At 42.9% G+C, this 20,097-nt stretch overlaps 1 protein-coding gene across 1 annotated transcript; it reads right to left on the minus strand.

The window, feature by feature from the left end:
• Positions 1–624: 624 nt before the first annotated feature.
• Positions 625–19,587, minus strand: CYTIP (cytohesin 1 interacting protein). Its single transcript, XM_053259761.1, has 8 exons — positions 19,381–19,587; positions 15,436–15,485; positions 13,633–13,687; positions 11,761–11,863; positions 11,545–11,638; positions 10,070–10,139; positions 4,768–4,834; positions 625–2,543 (listed from the first exon to the last, which is right to left on the minus strand). Exons 1-8 carry the CDS (start codon positions 19,549–19,551, stop codon positions 2,080–2,082), a joined length of 1,074 nt encoding a protein of 357 aa, XP_053115736.1. The 5' UTR covers positions 19,552–19,587; the 3' UTR covers positions 625–2,079.
• Between the last annotated feature and the right edge of the window lie 510 nt (positions 19,588–20,097).

Below are 20,097 nucleotides of genomic sequence, written 5' to 3' on the forward strand. Positions count from 1 at the left end.
GTTCAGTGTTGAACAGCTCTTTTTTAGTAGAGTTCTTACTTAACTTGGCCCCTGAGCTGCCCTCCCACAGAAGGTTATTCCCCGTCCTGAAGTTGCAAGAAATAGCAGTTTGGGAGGGCTATTTTAAGTGGGAAAGTGGTGTGGGATAAAAGGGCTAAACCCCTTTCCTCTGCCTAATGCAATCCAGAATAAGAGTGCCCACAACTGCTTTTGGATTAAAAAAAAAAAAAAAGACATGAGGAATCTCAAGCATGGAACTGATCCATGCATCTAAAAGAGCAGCTAGTTTGGCCTTTGGCCCTCCTGCCAGATCACACGTCAAGTTGCACTTGTTGACATCTACAGAATTATCTAAAGTACAGGAGTTTTGTCCTCTGTTGCATTCTGATTATTCTAGCTCATTGTAGTGACAGTGAGAAGCGCCTTTTCTTTGTTTTACTTCAAAAGAATGCCCCATTCAATGAAATTATGTCCAAAGCAACACATTCAGATCATGATTCCCATTCAGGTTAACCTGTATGACAATCCATTAAGGGTTCTTGATGTGCTGCATAAGAAAGATGGCGCTTCTTGTGAACAGTCATTTATGTGGAATATGTAAAGTATCAATAGCATGACTCATGATGATTTAATTTTTCTTTTTTTACTTAAATTATAGGTTGTAAAAAAACCTATGCAGAAACAAAATTCTCTCACACATAGAAAGCCAAGTGAATCCTACTCCACGTCAAAGGACAGGAAATAACTTCTAAAATAAATATTCAGATTTTGAAATGTATTTGCTTACTACTTTTGTATCTCATCCACCTAGGGAGCCCTTCCTTAGGGCTCCCAGAAGGTTTCCCATCCAGGCATTGGCCAGGTATTATATCATCAGAGATGAAGCCACACAAACATTTTCAAACCAAACATGTAGAAATCAAAATCTCAAAAATCCAAATTTTGCAATCTGGATTTTTTACATTTAGAATTTGATTTTTCAGTTCTACATTTTCAGGAAGTTTTTCCAACTTCTGATGTAGCTGCCCAAATATCTGCAATTTTTTGACTGTTCTTGAGTTTGTTTTTTGAAATGCATACATCACATTCTACATTCTTGAAACCTGTACAAATACCATTTCAACAATCATTTTTTTTAAAAAAATCTACTTTATCCTACACTTTCTTTTCCTTAGAACAAACTTTGTACATCAAAGAATAAGAGCAGGCACTGTAATTGTATTTAAAAGGTATATTTACTATGGTCCAATTTAATAATACTGCCAATTTCCTTCACACATTCTCAGGCTCATGTTCCCCACATTCAAATGAAGTAATGCATGAACTCAAATTACACATGTCCACTTAGTGGTGAAGATTCAGTGGTTCCCATGACTACAGAAAGGTTTGTGAGTTTGTTCTGAGCCACTGCAGAAATTGCTGCATTCGTGCAAACAAGTGCAAACATATACTTCTGGATCATTCATTCTCCTTCCATAAGATTGTGGAGGGAGGCATGTAATCCTGGACAATTATATGAAGAAAATATGGCAGTTGTACCAAATATGGGTAGTGGGCTTTGATAGTCTAGAACAGAGTTTCTTAACCTTGGCCCCCAGATGTTGATGGACTACAACTCCCATCATCCCCAGCCACAATGGACATGGCTGGGGATGGAATTGTAGTCTATTAACATCTGGGTGCCCAAGGTTAAGAAACCCTGGTCTAGAAAATAAATAGGCCTTCCTTCCTTTTAGCAGCCAAAGATTTGGGGGAAGGAGTGCCCACATGGAATACTGGATACTAGTGGTTACTGTATGAGACCTGTGTCAGACTCAGATTCTACTAATGTTATTAGAGAATCCTGCTTCCTGCTCCCCACCCCCCAACCCCATGTATATTATAATGTTGTTCTGAGGATATTGGGGGGGGGGGCTGGGAATAAGAATCTAATTCTGAACTCTCTTTTTCCTCCGTGGTCTTCATTGAATTAGCTCTGAACCAAGTCTGAAGCACAGGCACTATCTGGTTTCAAAGCTGTAGTTTCTGCACAGATTTTCTATGGAGGATGCAGTTTGCTATGCATCCAAGCTTGAGTTGTCAGACACGGCTTTCCTCCTCTTCCACAGCTCGGTGAAGACCAGGGATGAATTTCAAAAGCCTCTTTCGAACGCTTCCCTTTCTGGTTTTCCGTGGGAGCGTCCCAAAGATGTTGCCTCCATCCCATACAGGAGATCCAGATCCGCTGCTGGATATGCTGATGCTTCTGTGCCTTCTCAGTGAAGTCTTCTTAAAAGCGACATCAGTGTCCCTTGAGAGGAAGCAGTCATCATCTGTGCTTGACTGCCGGCTAAAAGTTCCATTCGCAGGATCTTCAAACACACAGGGCTGGTAGAAGCTGTCCTCGCTATCCACTGTCATTGAGCTCAGGCGGCTTAAACAGCTGCTTTCGCTGGAAAAGCGGGGTTTGCTTGCCAAGGCTGACTCTAGCCCAACATCATCAGCAAATAAATTAGATTCTTCTAATGGCACAGAATTCAGTGGTGAGCTGAAATTCACTTCAGCTAGACGAGAGACAGGAGGGAACAAGCATGACATCCTCAGAACGAAACATGGTGGAGAACTTCAGTTTAACATGAACAGGAAATATAATCTACTAGCCAACCCCCCCCCCGAGCATCTGTGCACTCTTTGGGGCCGGTGGTTACCTCTCCCCCCACCTTCTGCCCCAGTCTCCACTTCCAGGCCCAGCCACCTCTCCTCCACACTGCCACTTCTGCCCCCCCCTTTCTCCCCCACTCCTGGGCCTTGCCTCCATGGCTGGGCTGGGCCCGCCACTGCCTCTGGCCTCTGTGGCCAGGCCTGCCGCAGTGACCAATCCTCCTGGGTGCTCCTGAGAATAACACTGTAGATTGCAAGCCTCTTGGGGATAGGGAGGACCATCTGTCTGGGATACACTGTGCAACTGTTAAACGGTAGCAGCAGTTATGTGGGTCGGGTAGAGGCCCACAGCCAAGGATGTGGCTGGTTAAGTCCAAGTAATGTGCAGCTCCTCATCTTTGTACTCATGGGCACTCAACCCATTCTACCCACCACTTTTCCTCCCCTCTATAGCTCAAACTAGAGCTGAGCCAGATTCTCACAAGTTTCTATATTTGTATCCAAATTTGCATTCTGAATGAGGAAGAAGACACCTTTCGCCAAAGAGCTAAGCAAATCACATATACATCATAAGTGTTTCTCTACTTTTTCTCCAAATCCTGGAGTTGTACAAAAGCTGATAAAGCTGTGCTTGAAGTGCAGGGGGCCAGAGGGAACCCTTAACTTTTGTGACAGCCCCCTAGTTACTGGTTTTAGGCAGCTACGGAGGAATATGAATTAGCTAAAGCGGGGGCATACTGGGAGTTGGGCACTCTAGCTGCTTGACTCTGTGTATTCTTGGGCTGTGTGCAGCCTGAGCATACACACCACCCCGGCCCTGAGTTAGAGGGCTCGCACCCTTGGGTAAAAACCCAGGTTAACCCTCGGGTAAAAACCCAGGCTTTGATCCCAGTGGTGCACACGAGCAGCTCTACCCACATAGGGCTGTCCTAACCTGGGTAGGGCTGCTCGTGTGCACAGCTTCACTGTTTTATAAAATTCACAGCCCTGTACAGACAATGAGGCTATTCCCACAAGCAACAGAAATCGGGCTAGGAGAGCCTAGCCCGATTTTTGCTGCTCGTGTAAACCACCGGTGTAAACCACCAGGCTTGCAGGCGAGCCCGGTGGCTTACAAGCGGCTAGCCCACTTCGGTAGCCTGCCCCTTAGCCCAGGTTAGCGGAGCTCTCCCTGCTAACCCCCTAGAGGCTCTTCTCAGTAATCATGAGAAGAGCCTCATTATGTTATACTTGGCTTCCTATTTCTGTACACATGCACATATTTTTTGTGTGAATGACTGTATCTGCATTAATTTTAAAAGTGAACCTGAATACAGGTGCCTCAAATGCATGGTATATGCACTTGATAGGAAGTGTACTGCTTATTAATTTAATTTGATTTATTTAAAATATTTATACTCCGCCCGTCCAGTGCACTACTGCTCGAGACAGCTCACAACAATAAAATAGATACAAGACACAATAAAAGTAATAAAATTAACCAAATTGAACAAACAAGTTAAAAGTCAGGTTCAAACCACACTCATTATTAGGTTCAAATTAAAAGTTATTTTAAAAGCTAAAAACTGAAAATTATAAAAAGCTAACCTACCATATAACCAAAAATGGAGTATTAAAAAGCCTCCTTAAAAAGGTGTGTTTTAAGTTGGTTTTTAAAAACACTAAGGAAGGAAGCATGGTGAAGCTCTTCAGGGAGGGTGTTCCAAAGCCGAGGGGCCACAACCAAAAAGGCCCTGTCTTTAGTCCCCACCAACCGGATCTCTGCTAGTGGCAGGGCCATGATCAGGGCCTGAGACAATGAGCAGACTGCTTTTTGTGTTCAACTTAACATATGAATAATTGTACCTGTATACAGAATGAACCTGGGTACACTATACACTGATTGTACAAGTGTTAAATATAATATGTCTAAGGCACATGTGAATTATTTAGTATAAGCCAAGAAGCTAGATGTATGTGGTTATTCTTTTATACAGTTTCCTTACAATGGTTTTATTCACAGCGGGGCGGAGCGGGGGACTAAGCCAAAAATGAAATCAAGTAATCTCACATATTGACTGAGTTTGCATCATTTCTGTAGAGGAAATGGGGTCAGGAACACTCACTTCCTATGAAATACAGGCTTACCATTAACAAGGTGCTGTTCTTGTAAACACAGAGACTGGAATTCTACCAACTTTTCTTGCAAAGTTTTCTGTGAAAGACAAACAGTCATTACTGTAATTCCTTAACCAATCTAGGACATACAGCATTATTTAAAATATCATACAGAAAGTATGTTAGTAATACCCATTGCTTAAGTTAGTTATGATCAGTATATAATTTGTTGCATCATGAATTTTGCTAGATTGGAGCCAATTGTGTTTGGGTTTTTTAAAAATGAATTTTCATGATAGTAATGAATTCCAGTACTTTTCTACAGTAATACCAAGCAAAATCTCCTTTGGTGTTGTAAACCACCCTGAGCTATTTTTGGAGGGGCAGTATATAGAATGAATGAATGAATGAATGAATGAAATAACAGTTTCTTCTCTGAAACAAATTACACTGGGTGCAGTTCAGTCACCATTTGAACCAATAAGGAACTTTGTCACTGCTTTCAGTAGAATATGTCCCAAAACCTGCAGTAAGGTGTTGTTTCAGTTCCCCTCCCATTGTGCTTTCGTTTTAAGTTGAGGTTTTAATTCAGAAGGCATTGGGGTAAATTAAACTCCTATGAAAGTGAATGGGCAGAAATAAACACTTCATGTCTGAGACATCCAAGTTCTTGTTGATCCTAATAGAGTACTACAAAGTAATATTACCTTTAAAAAGAAACAAAGCCTGGTATGAACTTGCTCTTTAAAATATGGATTGAATCCTAACTAGTACTTCTGCTAATGGAACAGAAGAAGTTTAAGAGGCTCTCAGCAAGCTGCACTCCGTGGTCCCTTCCTACATGGGTTCGGGGGCGGGGGGGGGGAGGCCTCAAGAGTGTCACTCAGCCACTGCCACACAGAGGCTATAGACCCAGAGGTGGTCTGGGAATCAGCACTGGGGCCTTGGCAGCTACCCAATGATGCCAGCCCCTGGGGATTCTTCTGTTCCCTTCTCAGTGCAGCTCTCTGTAAAGCTTACTGCAACTAGGAGGATAACCTCTCCATATCTGAACATCTTCATTAACATACCACAACTATTAGGATTATTCAGACTCTTGATTATTATTATTATTTATTTGATTTCTATACCGCCCTTCCAAAAATGGCTAATGGACATGATGATGATTGATGACTTGAACATGAAGTATTAATTTCCATCCTTCACTTTAATAATGGTTTAACTGACCCCAGTGTCTTTTGGCTGAATCCCCTTCCTTCTGCAGTCCCCCATGTTCCCTGGACATACATCCCTGACTTTCCCTGGAAATGCATCCCTCTGGAGAAGTTTTCTGGGGGATACAGGGGACCATAGAGGGAAGGCAGCATCAGCAAGAATCACCCCTTTCATCTTGAACTTCCCTGTACCACAAGCAGCAGCACTGGGTGTTTTTTGTTTTTGTTTTAAATACACACGGCTTGGTGCAGTGTTAACACATGGAGAATTCTCACAGGCTGAACAGAGACTTGGTTTCCCTTCTCCCACCTGTATGTGCACAGGTAGCACATCCTTAGAGGAAAGAGGTGGGGTCAGTGTATGTCCTCCCTCTCCCTATCCAGCCCTTCCATATTCCTGCTCAACCCTCCTGCTATACTCTGTGCAAATTGCTCATACTCTGGAGCATGACTAACTTGTATCATGATGAGACCTTGGAACAACATCACTTTGCTCCAGAGCATGAGTAATTTATACTGAGTGTAGGGGAAGGGTTGAGTGGAGGATATGGAAGCACTCACAGACCTCCCCCTTCCCCTTAAAACCGGTTGTACTGCCTGTGCAACCATAGGTGGGAGGAAGGGGAGGGAAGGTTCCAATGAACTTGTGCAATGCATCTGTGATGGACTGAATAATGCCCTATTTTTAATTTTTTTTAAATTAAACCACTGTCAAAATCTAATCAATTTCATTGAGTTTCTAAAAAAATGGACTGGGTTCTGAATGACCTCAGTACCACATGAGCAAATGGGTCCCCGCACCCTGCTGCAAAGCATAAGATGTTTATGCCCACGCTGCAAAAGAAACCTAATTCCAAGGGCTGCTTCACACCCAGCAACAAAATACAAAAAGACAGCCACACTGAATCCTGGCTGTCTGATTAAAAAGCCTAGAGAACACACATGTTTTCAAACACCTGCTTCTCACATTCACACTTTAATCTTTTTATTAGGCATATACTAAAAAAGAAACTTCTTAAGCAGCCTTCACCACAGCATTTGTTCCATTAGCACTCAAATACATTCTGGCAAAACACAGACCTCAGCAAGTGTATTACACCTTCTTTAAATTCAGATGCATACTCAAGTTTTATTTCAAGGAGAGAGAATCATCTTGATTGACCAACAGGCCTGGAATCCACAGCATTCTTCCTAGTTGCCAAGCTTCATAATAATCAGCTGCTGTGTTCTCTCATTAATCACAGCAATGAACACTCTGGCTTGGTGATTCAGCTCATTTCTAGCTCTTCCTAGGCTGGGCGGCAGGAGCTGCTTGCCTGCTTAGCTGCTTTAATCAAAGCTCTTTCTACCATTCCAGCATCAGTGTCATTGGGAGGTCAAGCTCAGGTGGTGGTTCCATGTTATGTAAGAGGTTTGGCTAGGCACGTGGCCTTCCCATGCTTTCCTCTTTGATTCGACTTGTGTTAAGAGTTTATACCAGGATAGAACACAGTAGAGTGAACAACAGTGGCTGAAAAGACCTTTCCCTCATATTCCGTGCTGGATGGTAGCATTGTTACAGTGATGATTTATGGATATTTCAGCAATAACTCATGGCTCCTATCAAAATGAAGGCCTCGTCGTGCTAGAGAAACCTTTAACCCTATTTCTGCAATAATCCTGCCCCAAAACGAATCATGCAAAGAGAAATACACCCCAAGGAGATGAAATAAACTCTCACAAAAAGTCTATATCACAACTAGAAATAGGGTTGCCAATACTCCAATTGGCCGGAGTCTCCAAGAAGCGGCATCACTCTCCAAGTGACTATTGAAAGCCATTCTGGAGAGTTTAATGGCTTTCTAATTGTGAAAAGTGTTGGGGAAAATACTGAGGGGGAAAGAAATCTCCAGGAATAGTTTCCTGCAGAATTGGTAACCATAACTAGGAACATAATTCATCATCTCTAATGTCCAATCTAGTCCCAAAAGATTTTAAATGGCGGTTTCTGCCTATCAGTACTGTAATACTTTGTATGGGTCCACAGAAATTCAGTTCAAATACAATGTACCTCAAAATCAAGAGTAGATCTCCTCAATCTATGTATATCCCATGTCTCTATGGGATCACCCTACAAATATGGAATTCAGTACACGATGCAGAATTTGGTTTCTATTTTTATCAAAAGATTGTTTTTCGTTTTAGTGAGCCTAAAGTTGTATATGCAGAATCAAGAAAAGCAGTAGCAGGCTTTCCACAAGGCAAAGTCAGTCAGTCTCCTCAAGCAGAGGATTTGGGGGGCACTAGCAGGGTGGCAAAATGCCCTCTGCTGCCTCCCTCTACCTCCCACCGCCATCAGAGCAGCTGTTTTCTGAACAGCAGCACAGCCACCACATGGCAAACAGCTGCCCATTCCTTTGCCACCTCCTCCACCTCCTGGCCTAGTATGCTCCCTCTTACCTCCTTTAGTGGGCAAGTAATGAAAAGGAAGCCAAAGAGGAAACTATGGAAGGGCAACAGAGTACAGGGGACACTCTGTCATAGAGTTGTCATGTCCCACGAAATTCCGGGTTTCAGTGAGACCACATATAGAAGACTTTGGCTGTTGTTTTAAGGTACAAGCTGGGCCTATCAAGAACAGCTGTGTGCGCCTGCTGTTGAAATGCCATGTTCTCGTTGCAGCTCAGACCTACTAGCCTTTTCACAGTGTCATATAAATGCATAGAAGGTGGCAGTAGAGCAGGACCACACATACCTGATCTTCATGCAACCACTATAAGATCTTCATAGAGCATCTGCCACATGTGGGGCCTCTTTTAGATCTTGTAGTGGATGCATGGTCTGGCATATGTGATCCTGTTCTACCACCAGCCTCCAGGCATTCAGATGACATCAGAAGAGAGCTATAGTTTCTCCTGCTTGCTGCTCTATAGTGAAGGAGATCAGAAGACGTCTTGCAAAAACAAAAACAAAACCCCGGCTGGCTGCTGCTGACCAATCAGATGATCAGAGCCACCTAATACTGGCTGACTCCTCCCTCGCCAGAAGTATTTGGGGGCTGAATGCTTCACTGTGTTTAGCTGCAGGCACAGAGCCAAAGAGAAGCGGAAAGTGCACCATTCTGTTTGGCCTGCTGCCCTCATTAAATCCCTTCCAGCAAGCTGTAAATCTGGGGTTTCCCCCCCCATATATAACCTCAAAAACCAATCTAATTGCCCAGAAACTGAAAAGAAAACTTTTGATAATCTGACATTTTGCTGAGAACTGTAGATCTCTTACATTACTTTTGGTGTCCATTTTACACACTTCTGCACCTGAGGCAAGTACCTTTTTATTTTACCCACATTATGTTCATGCTGAGTGAACACCCACCACAGATAAATTTATCTAGGGAATCTTTCCACTGCTGTCAGTGATATTAGTGATTCCTGATGCACAGTACTTTCACTGTTTTGACTTCCTGTTTTTATGTCTTAGCTACACATTATGGGCGAGGTGTGGCTTATAAGTGTCACAACCCACATCTCCTTTCGTGTCTCCCTGGTAAACATTCGTTAAACGATATACATAGTGTGAGGTCATTACCTCATCCACTGGAACAGCAGCCAATGCAGCAGGGGCAGGGAAGCCCTCAATGCAATGCTGTGACATTGCACACTTTGTTTGACAAAACCATTATGAATTTTACAAAAAACACCTTATAGAAATATTTTAAAATACATAATTAATTAACTAACTAAACTTTAACAGGGAAATGCAGAAGATGTTGGCTAGCAGTAGCTAGGTGCCCCTTGCAATCTGTAGTTAAGCCTTTAGCTCCAAATAGACCTCTAAGATGAAGAATTACCTCAGAGGCAATTTTAGGATAATTCTTAGAAGAAGCATTCTTGTAGTAATAATAATATTGCTATATTATGTAGTAATATGAGTGAAGCTCTGCGAGCTACTGTCTCAAATGTTACATTGCTCCCATCAGTAGACTACTCCTTTGAGTTAAGGGAGTGGCTGAAGACAACATCCATGTTGGCCTGTCTTTGCATGCTTGAATTCTATGGATACAAAGATGTTCTCAAATGATTTCTGCATAAACAAACTGTACAGTACAGAAGTGATGCTTTCGTTTCTTTAGAGAACAATACCTTCAAAAACCGGAGCTTGGTTTCCAGTTCCATTCTTTTCACAAACAAGGCTTCGTTCACAGTGACTAACCTGTAAATAGCACATCAACACAACTTAAGAACGTAAGACGTGCCCGTGCTGGATCATCAAATCAAATGTTCATCTAAGCCCTGTTCAGACATTACGTTGTCTGACTGTGTTCATTTTTAAAGTAGACCTGGGTAAAAAGGTAAAGTTGTGCCGTCAAGTCGGTGTTGACCACAGAGCCCTGTGGTTTTCTTTGGTAGAATATGGGAGGGGTTTACCATTGCAATCTCCCACACAGTATGAGATGATGCCTTTCAGCATCTTCCTATATCGCTGTTGCCTGATATAGGTGTTTGGGAAACATACATGGGAAACATACCAGCGGGGATTTGAACCAGCAACCTCTTGCTCCCTAGGCAAATTACTTCCCCGCTACGCCATTAGGTGTACAGGCCCCTCAAATGCATTCTACAGATAGAAAGTGTGCTGCTGCACCTGCACCTGCATTCAACATAACTTTTTAATCACTCTACCTGTATACAGATCTGTATCAGTGTGCACTATACACTCCTTGTATGAGTGTTTAACATAATGTCTAAATAGGACTCTAGTCTAGCACTCCAAAAGTCTTCAAAAGTGACTAAACAGATGTCCATGGAAAATTCACAAGCAAAGTCAGCCCTAAGATAAATAGTGTCCTAAGTAGGAGTGCCTTCAATGGCTAGCTTATCAGTGTTGCCAACTTCTGTGGCTTGTGCAGGACTGCAAAACCTAGCCGTGTAATGGGACCTCCTGTTCCCAGCCTTGCCCAGCAATGCATATAAAAAGGGCTAGCTCTCAGTAATGTGCTGTTTTGCTGCCTGTGCTCTCTGCTCCAGTTCTGGAATCCCAATGACGTCTCACAGGCCTTCTGCAGCTCCTTCTTCAGTCTTTCCTATTTCTCTCTAGCTCACTACAGACAGTACACTCAGGAAACAGTGAGCCACCAATTTCAGCTCTGGGCCCCCTTCAGGTAGGCACCCTGGGTAACTCCCTGGCTTGCCCACCCCTAAGGCCAGCCCTGTTCACGTGCAAAGCAAGATGGCGATAGTAATCCCTTGCTGATTGCCCCAGCATCTGGTAAAATCAGTTTTAAAGCTTTATGGCTGAGTGAAGATTTGAACCTGGGTCTCCAACACACTAATCACTGCACCACACTGGCTATCTCAGGTTCTTGTACATTTGTTGTGGTGTATCTCATTAACCCATCGATCACTGGAGACAGAGTGCTAGGCTGGCCATTTCTTGTGCAGTTGTTTTGTTTGCTCTTATTAGCTATTGCATTAGCCCAGAGACAAAATAACCCCATTTCTGCTTTAGCATATGAAATATCTGTGTAGCAACAAACCACCACCACCACCCCGCTTTTTTCCTTCTTCAGGTTCATAGCTTGAATAGCGGCCACCCTAACATAAGCCTTCTTGTTTACCTTAAAGGATTCCCCGATGCTTTGATCAAGTCCACCATTTGCTTGTGATTGAGCCCAACAGTGTTCACTCCATTGATATTAGTCAGAATAAAACCTGTGACAATTCAAAATGCAGAAAGTTAGAACATCTTGTGTATTCACCATATCCTCAAAAAGCAAATGAGGAAGCAGTAAACTGAGCGTGGGTGGAGGCTAAGATGACGAAGGGCTAGTTACCACTTTGGAGTCTGGAGAGATGGGCTGGGCTTCCTTCTTTTACTTTGCAGACATATGTGCAGGTTTCCAAGGAGTCATTACTTTGACTCTGAAATCGAAGAGTCTGTAAATATCAATAAAATGTATTGCTATGAATACGGAGACCTGAAGACCTTATGAAGGTTCATAAGCCCTATGAAACCTATGTCCCCAGTTATATGCATCTGATAACCGAGCTTTATGTGCCTGTTTTATATAGCCACCAAACAGTGTGCAGTGCACTGCTTCTGTGCTGCACTATAAACATCCCCCCCCCGCCGTGTTTTTTAATTAAAAGGAACAAAGAGGCTTCCCACCCAACAACAAGGCTATCCTCCTTGTATGGTTACCAGGCTGCTCGAACAGGATCAAGGGGAAGTTGCTCCTATTACTCTACAAAAATAACAACACAGCTCCAAAAATAATAGCACAGTGTCGGTCAGGTTGCAGGTGTTAGACAGGCGGGGAAGGAAAGGAAGTGGGACCTAGGCCTCTTCCTCTCCTCTCAGCCAATCAGAGCTGTTAGACTCTCAGAACTCTCACAGAGGACAAATTACATCTTACATTAAGCTTCTCGTTAGAGTGAATATGCCTAACTCTTCTTTCAAAAACTGACCCAGAAGATCTGAACCCGATGGGGGGTGGGGTGGCAGAGGGGGCTGTAAGCCTTTGCCCCTATCACAGTCCCAATCCAGATTGCCCCTCTACCACAGCTGCTGTCTGACAAGCTTTTACGAACAAAAACCAAAAAAACACCCTCATTTGTGCCTAAGAGAGCTGTTTTTCCTTGTCAAATGGCAGCCACATGGGAACGGAAAACAGGTCAGGAGCATAGCTGGGGCATAGCTGGGCCCTTGCCCCAGTCACGAACACTCCTCCTTACTTCTCACAACTGTATAGAAATGCATGGCAAACCTTTTAGTGGCATGGAGAAAATCCACCCACAGTCCACATGCTGAGCTCCTGCTAAAGGCTTGCCACAAGGAGACAGCTACCATAACGAGCCATTTAAAGCTGGATGAGGTGGGCAAGTCTTGCATTAATCTAAATCTAAATCTAATCTGATCTGATCTAATCTAATCTAATCTAATCTGTCTATCATATTTCTTTTCCACCTGACATGTGCATCCCTACTCAGTGTCTATACGTTTAAATCCAACAAATATTAAAACAGGATAAAATGATGAAAACAATTTTATGGTATGAAACCAATTAAAATGAATTGAAAACAGGTGCATCTTAAGGGGGTTTTGCCTCTTTTTTTAAAAAAACAACAATCTAGAAATCATATATTTATTTATGTTTACTTATTACATTTTTTATCCTACTCATCCTCTAAGTTGCTCAGGGTAACATACATAGTTACCCCATTAATCAAAAATAATATCCTCACAACAACCCTGTGAGGTAAGCCAGGCTGAGAGAAAGTGACAGGCTCAAGATCACCCATTAAGTTTAATGGCTGAAGGTAAAGCCAGACATCTACAAGTACCCAAATCTTCCATGTCATATGTAGTCGCCCCACACCAGGGATCTGAACCTGGGTCTCTACAGTCTTCCTGTACTCTTGGACCACACACTGCTCCTTACCATTAACAATGGAATGGTGGTGTGCTTCATCAGGGGCTGAATTCCCCAACTACTGCAGAGCAGGCCCTGGAGTGACCAGAGGCAAAGGAAGTCATCAGGGCACATGTGCCCTTTAACAACAAAGAGGGAATTTGGGCAGATGCAGCTTCCCATGCCAGGGTGGGGGGAAAATGGCATTGGCATTTCCCCCACCCAACAACAAAGCTATCCTCTTTTTGGGATCCCAGCCACAGACTCATTCCACTTCCAGTGTGAAAGTCTCACCAGAATTTCAAATCCAAATGTTTCATTGTCTTCTTTGAAGATTGTAAATGACTTCCTGCATTAAAATAAATAAAGGTAATAATTCATTTCATGGGAAGAACACATTATTAAAATACTTTATTTAGGATGAATGTGCCATTCATCATATAAATCAATAATATTTAACATATGCACTGAGAAATCTTAAACTTGAAAGCTTCTACAAAAGTCATTTAGAATACATTGCTTAAGACCTACCTACAAATTACTTTAAGTACATTCTTTGTAGTTGTATGCTTGTTGTTAAGTAATATGGATTAGGGATGTGCACGGAACAGCTGGGGGCCGGTTTGATGGGGGGGGGCAGCTTTAAGGGCGGAGGAGGATGCACTTCACCACCACCACATTTTCCCTGCCGTCACGCGATTCCCTAAAAGCCAATTGGGGTGGCAGCATATCTCCCTGCTGCCCCGTCCCAACGGTGACCGGATATAACCAGAAATACTAGCTGCGCCTCCGCGCGATGTGGGTGACTTTACATTGCAAGCCTTTAAAATACAGCCTTCCGCCCTGTGGGCTAGATAACAGACTGCACTGTAGCACTGTAGTGAGAAATACAACTCCCATGAAGCTTTGGAACCAAAACTCCACTCTTGCCCCTGCTGGCAGTGGGAAGGAAGCTAAACCCTTTGGAGCAGAGCAGCTAGGCCTGTAAGGTGTGGCTGATTCTGAGAAAGACTCTGGTTCAGAACAGCTTTTGGCTACATACTGTCATCATCATGGCATCTTCTTCCACTCAGCCTCCAGCAATAAAAGGCAGGGCACTTTCCAGATTAAACCCTACAACAGGGGTAAAATGCTTCAGCTTGGCAAGATCGTATTGAAAAAGATCCCCAGAATCTCAAACTCCTACAACGGGAAAATACAGCCACTGTTTTGTGACACACATGCAACATTGCAGCACTATATTGCAAAGATAAAATCCGAAAGAAGGCATCGGAAATGTGAACAGCACCTTGCTGTCAGCTCAGGGACTGCAGTGTCACAACACAGGAAGTACGGAAGCACGCTTAGCAGACCCATAGTGACCCTGTGTTGTAGGGTTTAATATGGAAAGTGCACAGGTGAATACAGAAACATAATAAAGAATGGGAGAAGGAGTTCTGTTGGTCGAGTAAAGTGCATCATAATGTTTTGAAAGCTCATTGCCATGCATGTAACAGAAACATCTCAATTTCACATGTTTGTCATTTTATTAAGGTCTTACAATCCTGCAGAGAACTGTCACATCACTGCGAAATCATATAAACATCTGATAAGGGAAGGTATAATAGAAGTGCAAGGGTCCTTCTTTTGGAGCTCTTCAGGTTGCAAACCTAGTCCTGTGCTGGATATCAATGAAGTGATCCCACAATTGCTTCACCCCTTGCAATACTCTGCATGCATACCTTCAGTCCACATATTTGACTTGCCAATTTGGTTGTGTGGACTGGACCACTGAATTCAGTGAAGACATGGAATAAACAGCTCAGTTCCTCACTCCTCTGAGGTTTGTCTGCCCCATGATCAAATGATCTGCTTTCCACTATAGAGATAATTTAGCACACAGTCTCTCTCTCTCTCTCTCATTCTCTCTCTCTCGACTACGAGACTAACCTCCAGCCTTCACAGACTTCATCTGAACTATCAGTTTCACACATTCATTCTAATCTTTCAATATGCACCTTGTGCCTCTATACCAAATTTTCATAACAGGAAATAACTATAATAAGTTAATATTATAACTATAATGTTCATACAAAGAAAAAGAGAAGTTTTTTTTACCTTTGGGGGCCAGAAGAGTCGCCTAAGGAACTTGTTCGGCATAAAGCAAGCTAGAAACAGAAATTCATAGTAGTCAATCAGTTACAGTTTCTGTATCAGGAAGGAAATACATTGGCAGGTGGAGTGGAAGCTTTTATGTTTGGAACAATGCAACAGTGAACATAGGGTTGCCAGCTAGGGACTATTATAGAGGGCATGCAACTATTTGGGGGGGGTGACTTTTTTGCATGTGTTGTGGTGCCTGAAGTTCTGGGGAGCAGCTGGACAATTTTGTTTGCTCAGAACACTTTGCTCTCATGAGCAGCTTCTCTTCCTCTGTCTCCTTCCCCTTCCGACTGACCATCCATCCAATGGGGAAGCCAGAAGGGAGGTTCTGCTTCAGTTGCAGGTTGCAGAACCATGTGATACGAATACGACAGATATTTATATGCCACTTTTCAACAAAAAGTTCCCAAAGCGGTGAAGGAAGGAAGGTGCCTTTTTACTCAGGGGTAGTAGGGGTAGCTGCTAATGGAGTAAAGTTAGTTAGGTAACTGCTAACTCCTCACTGCCACTATCATCGCCGCCACATGAAGCTGCACCTGCACAGATAGGTGGGCCCAGCAGGTGCAGCATCATATGGAGGTGGTGATAGTGGCAGTGAGAAGTTAGCAGTTAGCAGTGAGAAGTCAGAGTCTGCTATTTCCACTTTTTGGGTGATGGATGTCGACTTTTTTCACCATCTGTACCTGACACAACCCTAAGCGAAGAGCATGAAAAGCATTCAAACTGATTTGCTGGATCTGATCAAGGCCCATCTAGTCCAGCTCCTTTCAATGGTGACCAGCTCAAAAGCAGCACATGATGGCAATTATAGCCTGTTCCTTCCCCTCTTCTTTGCCCATGGCTTCTGGTCATCAGAAGTATGCTTCTTAATATGAGTATTTCATTCAGCTATTTTGGCTAAGAGTCACTAGGCAGACTTATCCTCCATAAGTTTTTCAAAGCCTTTTTTAAAATTTTAACTTGAATGTGTGAAGGCAGTGAATAACAACAACAACAACAACAACAATAATATTGATAATAAAATTCAGCCATCCCAGGTCCTTGGGAAGGACTCAATGTCTGCATAAAACAAACCAGTCAATAACACCTGTCTGACTGTGAATAATAATAATAAGAAGAAGAAGAAGAAGAAAACTAGTGTGGCAGTGAATTTCACAAGTCAATATTGTGCTGTGTGATGAAATATTTTCTTCTGTCTGAACCTATTGCCCCCCAAATCATATTAGTTAATAGCCAATTTGTTCATCAATAAAATAAATATGGTGTGTTGTTGTGTATGTTTATGCCTTTCCAAAACCCTAACAATTTACTCTGGCTGTTGAAAAACAAGGCCATCCCATGGGTTTACTGAATGCCAATGTCATGTGACTCTCCTTACTCCTTTCTCTTCCCCATGGACACTAAGACCACCCATGATTAATCAGGTACCTTTTTCAAGAACATCCATGAAACTATGCAGTGGAAATGGAGCTGAGCATATGTCTCTTCAATTACTGTTCTGTGACACTGGAACCACAACGTTTCTATGAGTGTTGGTGGGCAACTGGATGCATGAACTTGGTAATTCTATAATCCACTTGGCACCATCACTAACAATCCTACTATTTAAGGAGTATTAATCCTGATTCAATTCATGCATCTCTGCAGTGATTTACAGTGATTTGCTCCAGGGAAGAATTGTAACAGACTACGTCTATGGTCATACACATGATGTTCCATGCTAATCCTGAATAATCTAGCAGAGAACTGTTACATCATTGCAAAGTCAGATAAACATCTGTCAAGGAATGCTATAATATAAGTGTGCTCTTTTATTTGGTTTAAGGAGTTCCTCTGAAAACATGGCCAATGAACAATCATTGATTATTTTAGCTGCCATCTCCATGTCCTCTGGTTATTTGATGTATACCTGACCTATCAATTCTTGCTCCTTTCTCTTGAACCTTTGGGTTTCCCAGAACACATAACTGACCAACACCTCTTTCTCTCCTAGCAATTGCTTTCTGTTTTCACCAAGGGGGCATGAGTAATCCTTTCCCCCCTCCCTCTGCAGGGCGCTTCCCAGGCTAGACCCTACAACGGTGTCAAGACATATCTCAGAAGTGTGCTTCCACACTTCCTGTGTTGTGACACCGCAGCCCCTACGCGGACAGCAGGGTACCGTTCACATTTCAAATGCCTTGTTTCGAATTTAATTGCTGCGAAATAGAGCTAGGGCGTCATATATCCGGTGTGAAAAAGTTGCTGGTTTTTTGGGTTGTTAGTTGCTGTGAGACTGCTCCCCCTACTGTTTATGTTTTGAATGAGACTTGCCCAAACAGAGGCATTTTGCTGCTGATGAGCAGCTAGATTGGAAAGTGCCCAGAATCAGTTTATCTGTCCATAGTAGACAATTCAGCAGTAGTTGGAACAGAGAGAAGGATTAATGTATGCTAATTCCAACAGAAATAAAATCTTCCATGTCTGGAATAAAGTTAAAAAAGTTGGAAAGAATACAAAAAATGCTATGCTGAGAAACTTTCAGGCCTTTTTCCGTCCCTCCTTACACATCTTTCTGCTCAGACAAGTGGTTAAACAGTAAGTTGTGTCCTGCTATCCTTGCAAAAAGGAAGCTCTCAGAGACACCAAAGCCTAACATTGCCGTTGCCTGATGTTAGTGAAATTTCACTTTAAGGGACAAGATTACAGCTCCCTAACGTGGAAGCAAGAATCTCTCGTGATTAAAAACATAATCCTTCTCAGCACACTTATAAACGGAAGGCAATCCCCAGTATGGCACAACTAGCCAATGTTTAAGGAATGGCAGAACTTATTTTCCGGAGCTGGCTTATGCCATGAATTGGGTACTAAATCCATTCTCATGGTGCTTTAAAGAGTTGACTGCAGCATAAGCGAATGCTAGAAACCACAAACACTTAGAAGGTGAAGCTTTCCTACCATTTCCCGCCATGCTAGGAAAGCCTATACCTGCTGAATGTTTCTGTGTGGCAGGTTGATGCTAAAGGAACAAGAGCTGGACCGATGAAAAAGACAGCAACCGTAGCTGATTCTTCCACCATCAGTGGGACAGTGGCCAGGTGTGGTCTATTCATCTCCCACTGGTGGTTAGAATCAACTAGAGCATCATCCTTTCACAGGGGCTGCTCCTGTGCCCTTAGCAGCAGCCAGGCACAGACATTTAGCAGGTGTACATTTTCCTGGCATGGAGGGAAGTGGTGAGGAAAGCTTCACCTCTCAAATTACTGTGATTTGGGTAGCTGCTAAAAGCTCTGGAACAGAGCCAGTCAAAAGGATGGGAACCACAGAAATTTTGGGTTTGTTTATTATATTAATACTTATTACAGATCACAGAATATTATTATATTATGTTATAATATAAAATTATAGATAGATAGATAGATAGATAGATAGATAGATAGATAGATAGATAGATAGATAGATAGATAGATTGATTGATTTAGGGGCCGTAACTCAATGGTAGAGCATCTGCTTTGCATGCAGAAGGTCCCAGTTCAAATCCCAGGCATTTCCAGGTAGGACTGGCAGAGATGCCTGTCTGAAAGCCAGGAGAACTGCTGCCAGTCCGTGTAGGCAATCCTGAGCTAGATGGACCAATGGTCTCGCTTTGTATAAGGCTGCTTCCTATGCTCCGATTCTGATAAGATGCCCTGAGCAGTATTGTACTGGAGGGATGGGATATTCTAGATATTTTAAATAAACAAGCAGAACCAACACAGGATTGACTCTGACCCATTATAGTTCCCAGCTAGCCCTGCACAGGATGACTCCTTGTTAGCCAAACCCTGGAAATGAATGAGCATGACAAGCCCTAAGCGTAGCAGTAAAACCATGAAGCTGGAGTGAGGCATGTTCTACCCGGTGCCACACTGGGAAACCTACCTGCTTGTAGTCCCGAGTCAGTGTCCCCATTGGGTCTGCAATGGTCTGGGTCCTTTTGTTGTCCAGTGGTGGGCTACCTATTGGTTCCAATAAGGGGGTGAAGGTGGAGCTCCCGTAGTAGCCCCCACAGTTGCCGTTGCGGTTCTGCTGAATGAGCCTCTTTAAGGACATGTCGAATTCAAGTCACACACAGCCTGACATTGCTTAAGCAGCCTGCCCGACTGAGGAACGAAACTAAAAACATAACCTCTGCTGTGAGCAAAAGAATTTTTTTTTAAAAAAAAAAGAGAGGGGAACCCATGTGACTTGTGGTTTAGGTGCAGGTTACATAAATCTTTTCTCACAGATCACTCAATGTTTCTTTTTAAGCTTACAAGAGTTAGGCCTTGCAATTAAAGCAATCTGCTTATTTCCCTCCCCGCCACCACCCCAATTCCTTGGACACAAACAGAAGTAACTCGCATCATGCAGTTTTTATGCCCCTTAATAGTTCAGCATCTAAAACACCAGCTGGCTTAAGATGTTCCTGGCTGCAAGGAGTTCGTTGCTTTTACTCACTTACTTGCATTTTAAACCCACCATTTCCCAAAGACCTCGGGAAATGAAGGAGATTTTTAAAAGGATTAATGGATTTTAAAACATTAATTAAATGTAACAGAGCACTGGCATCCATAGCCAGTGTTCAACAGACCATGGTTAGGTGCATGCACAAAAATT

Source organism: Hemicordylus capensis, chromosome 1, assembly GCF_027244095.1.
Source record: "Hemicordylus capensis ecotype Gifberg chromosome 1, rHemCap1.1.pri, whole genome shotgun sequence".
Lineage (NCBI taxonomy): Eukaryota > Metazoa > Chordata > Lepidosauria > Squamata > Cordylidae > Hemicordylus > Hemicordylus capensis.

Bases quoted from the DNA above. Each gene is read 5' to 3' on its own strand.
- CYTIP (XM_053259761.1), bottom strand. From the start codon at position 19,551: ATGTCCTTAAAGAGGCTCATTCAGCAGAACCGCAACGGCAACTGTGGG. The intron at 11,639-11,760 runs GTAACTAGCCCT...GAATTGTCACAG, and splicing joins TCTCTCCAGACTCCAAAGTG to GTTTTATTCTGACTAATATC. The intron at 4,835-10,069 runs GTATTGTTCTCT...TGTCTTTCACAG, and splicing joins CCAAGCTCCGGTTTTTGAAG to AAAACTTTGCAAGAAAAGTT.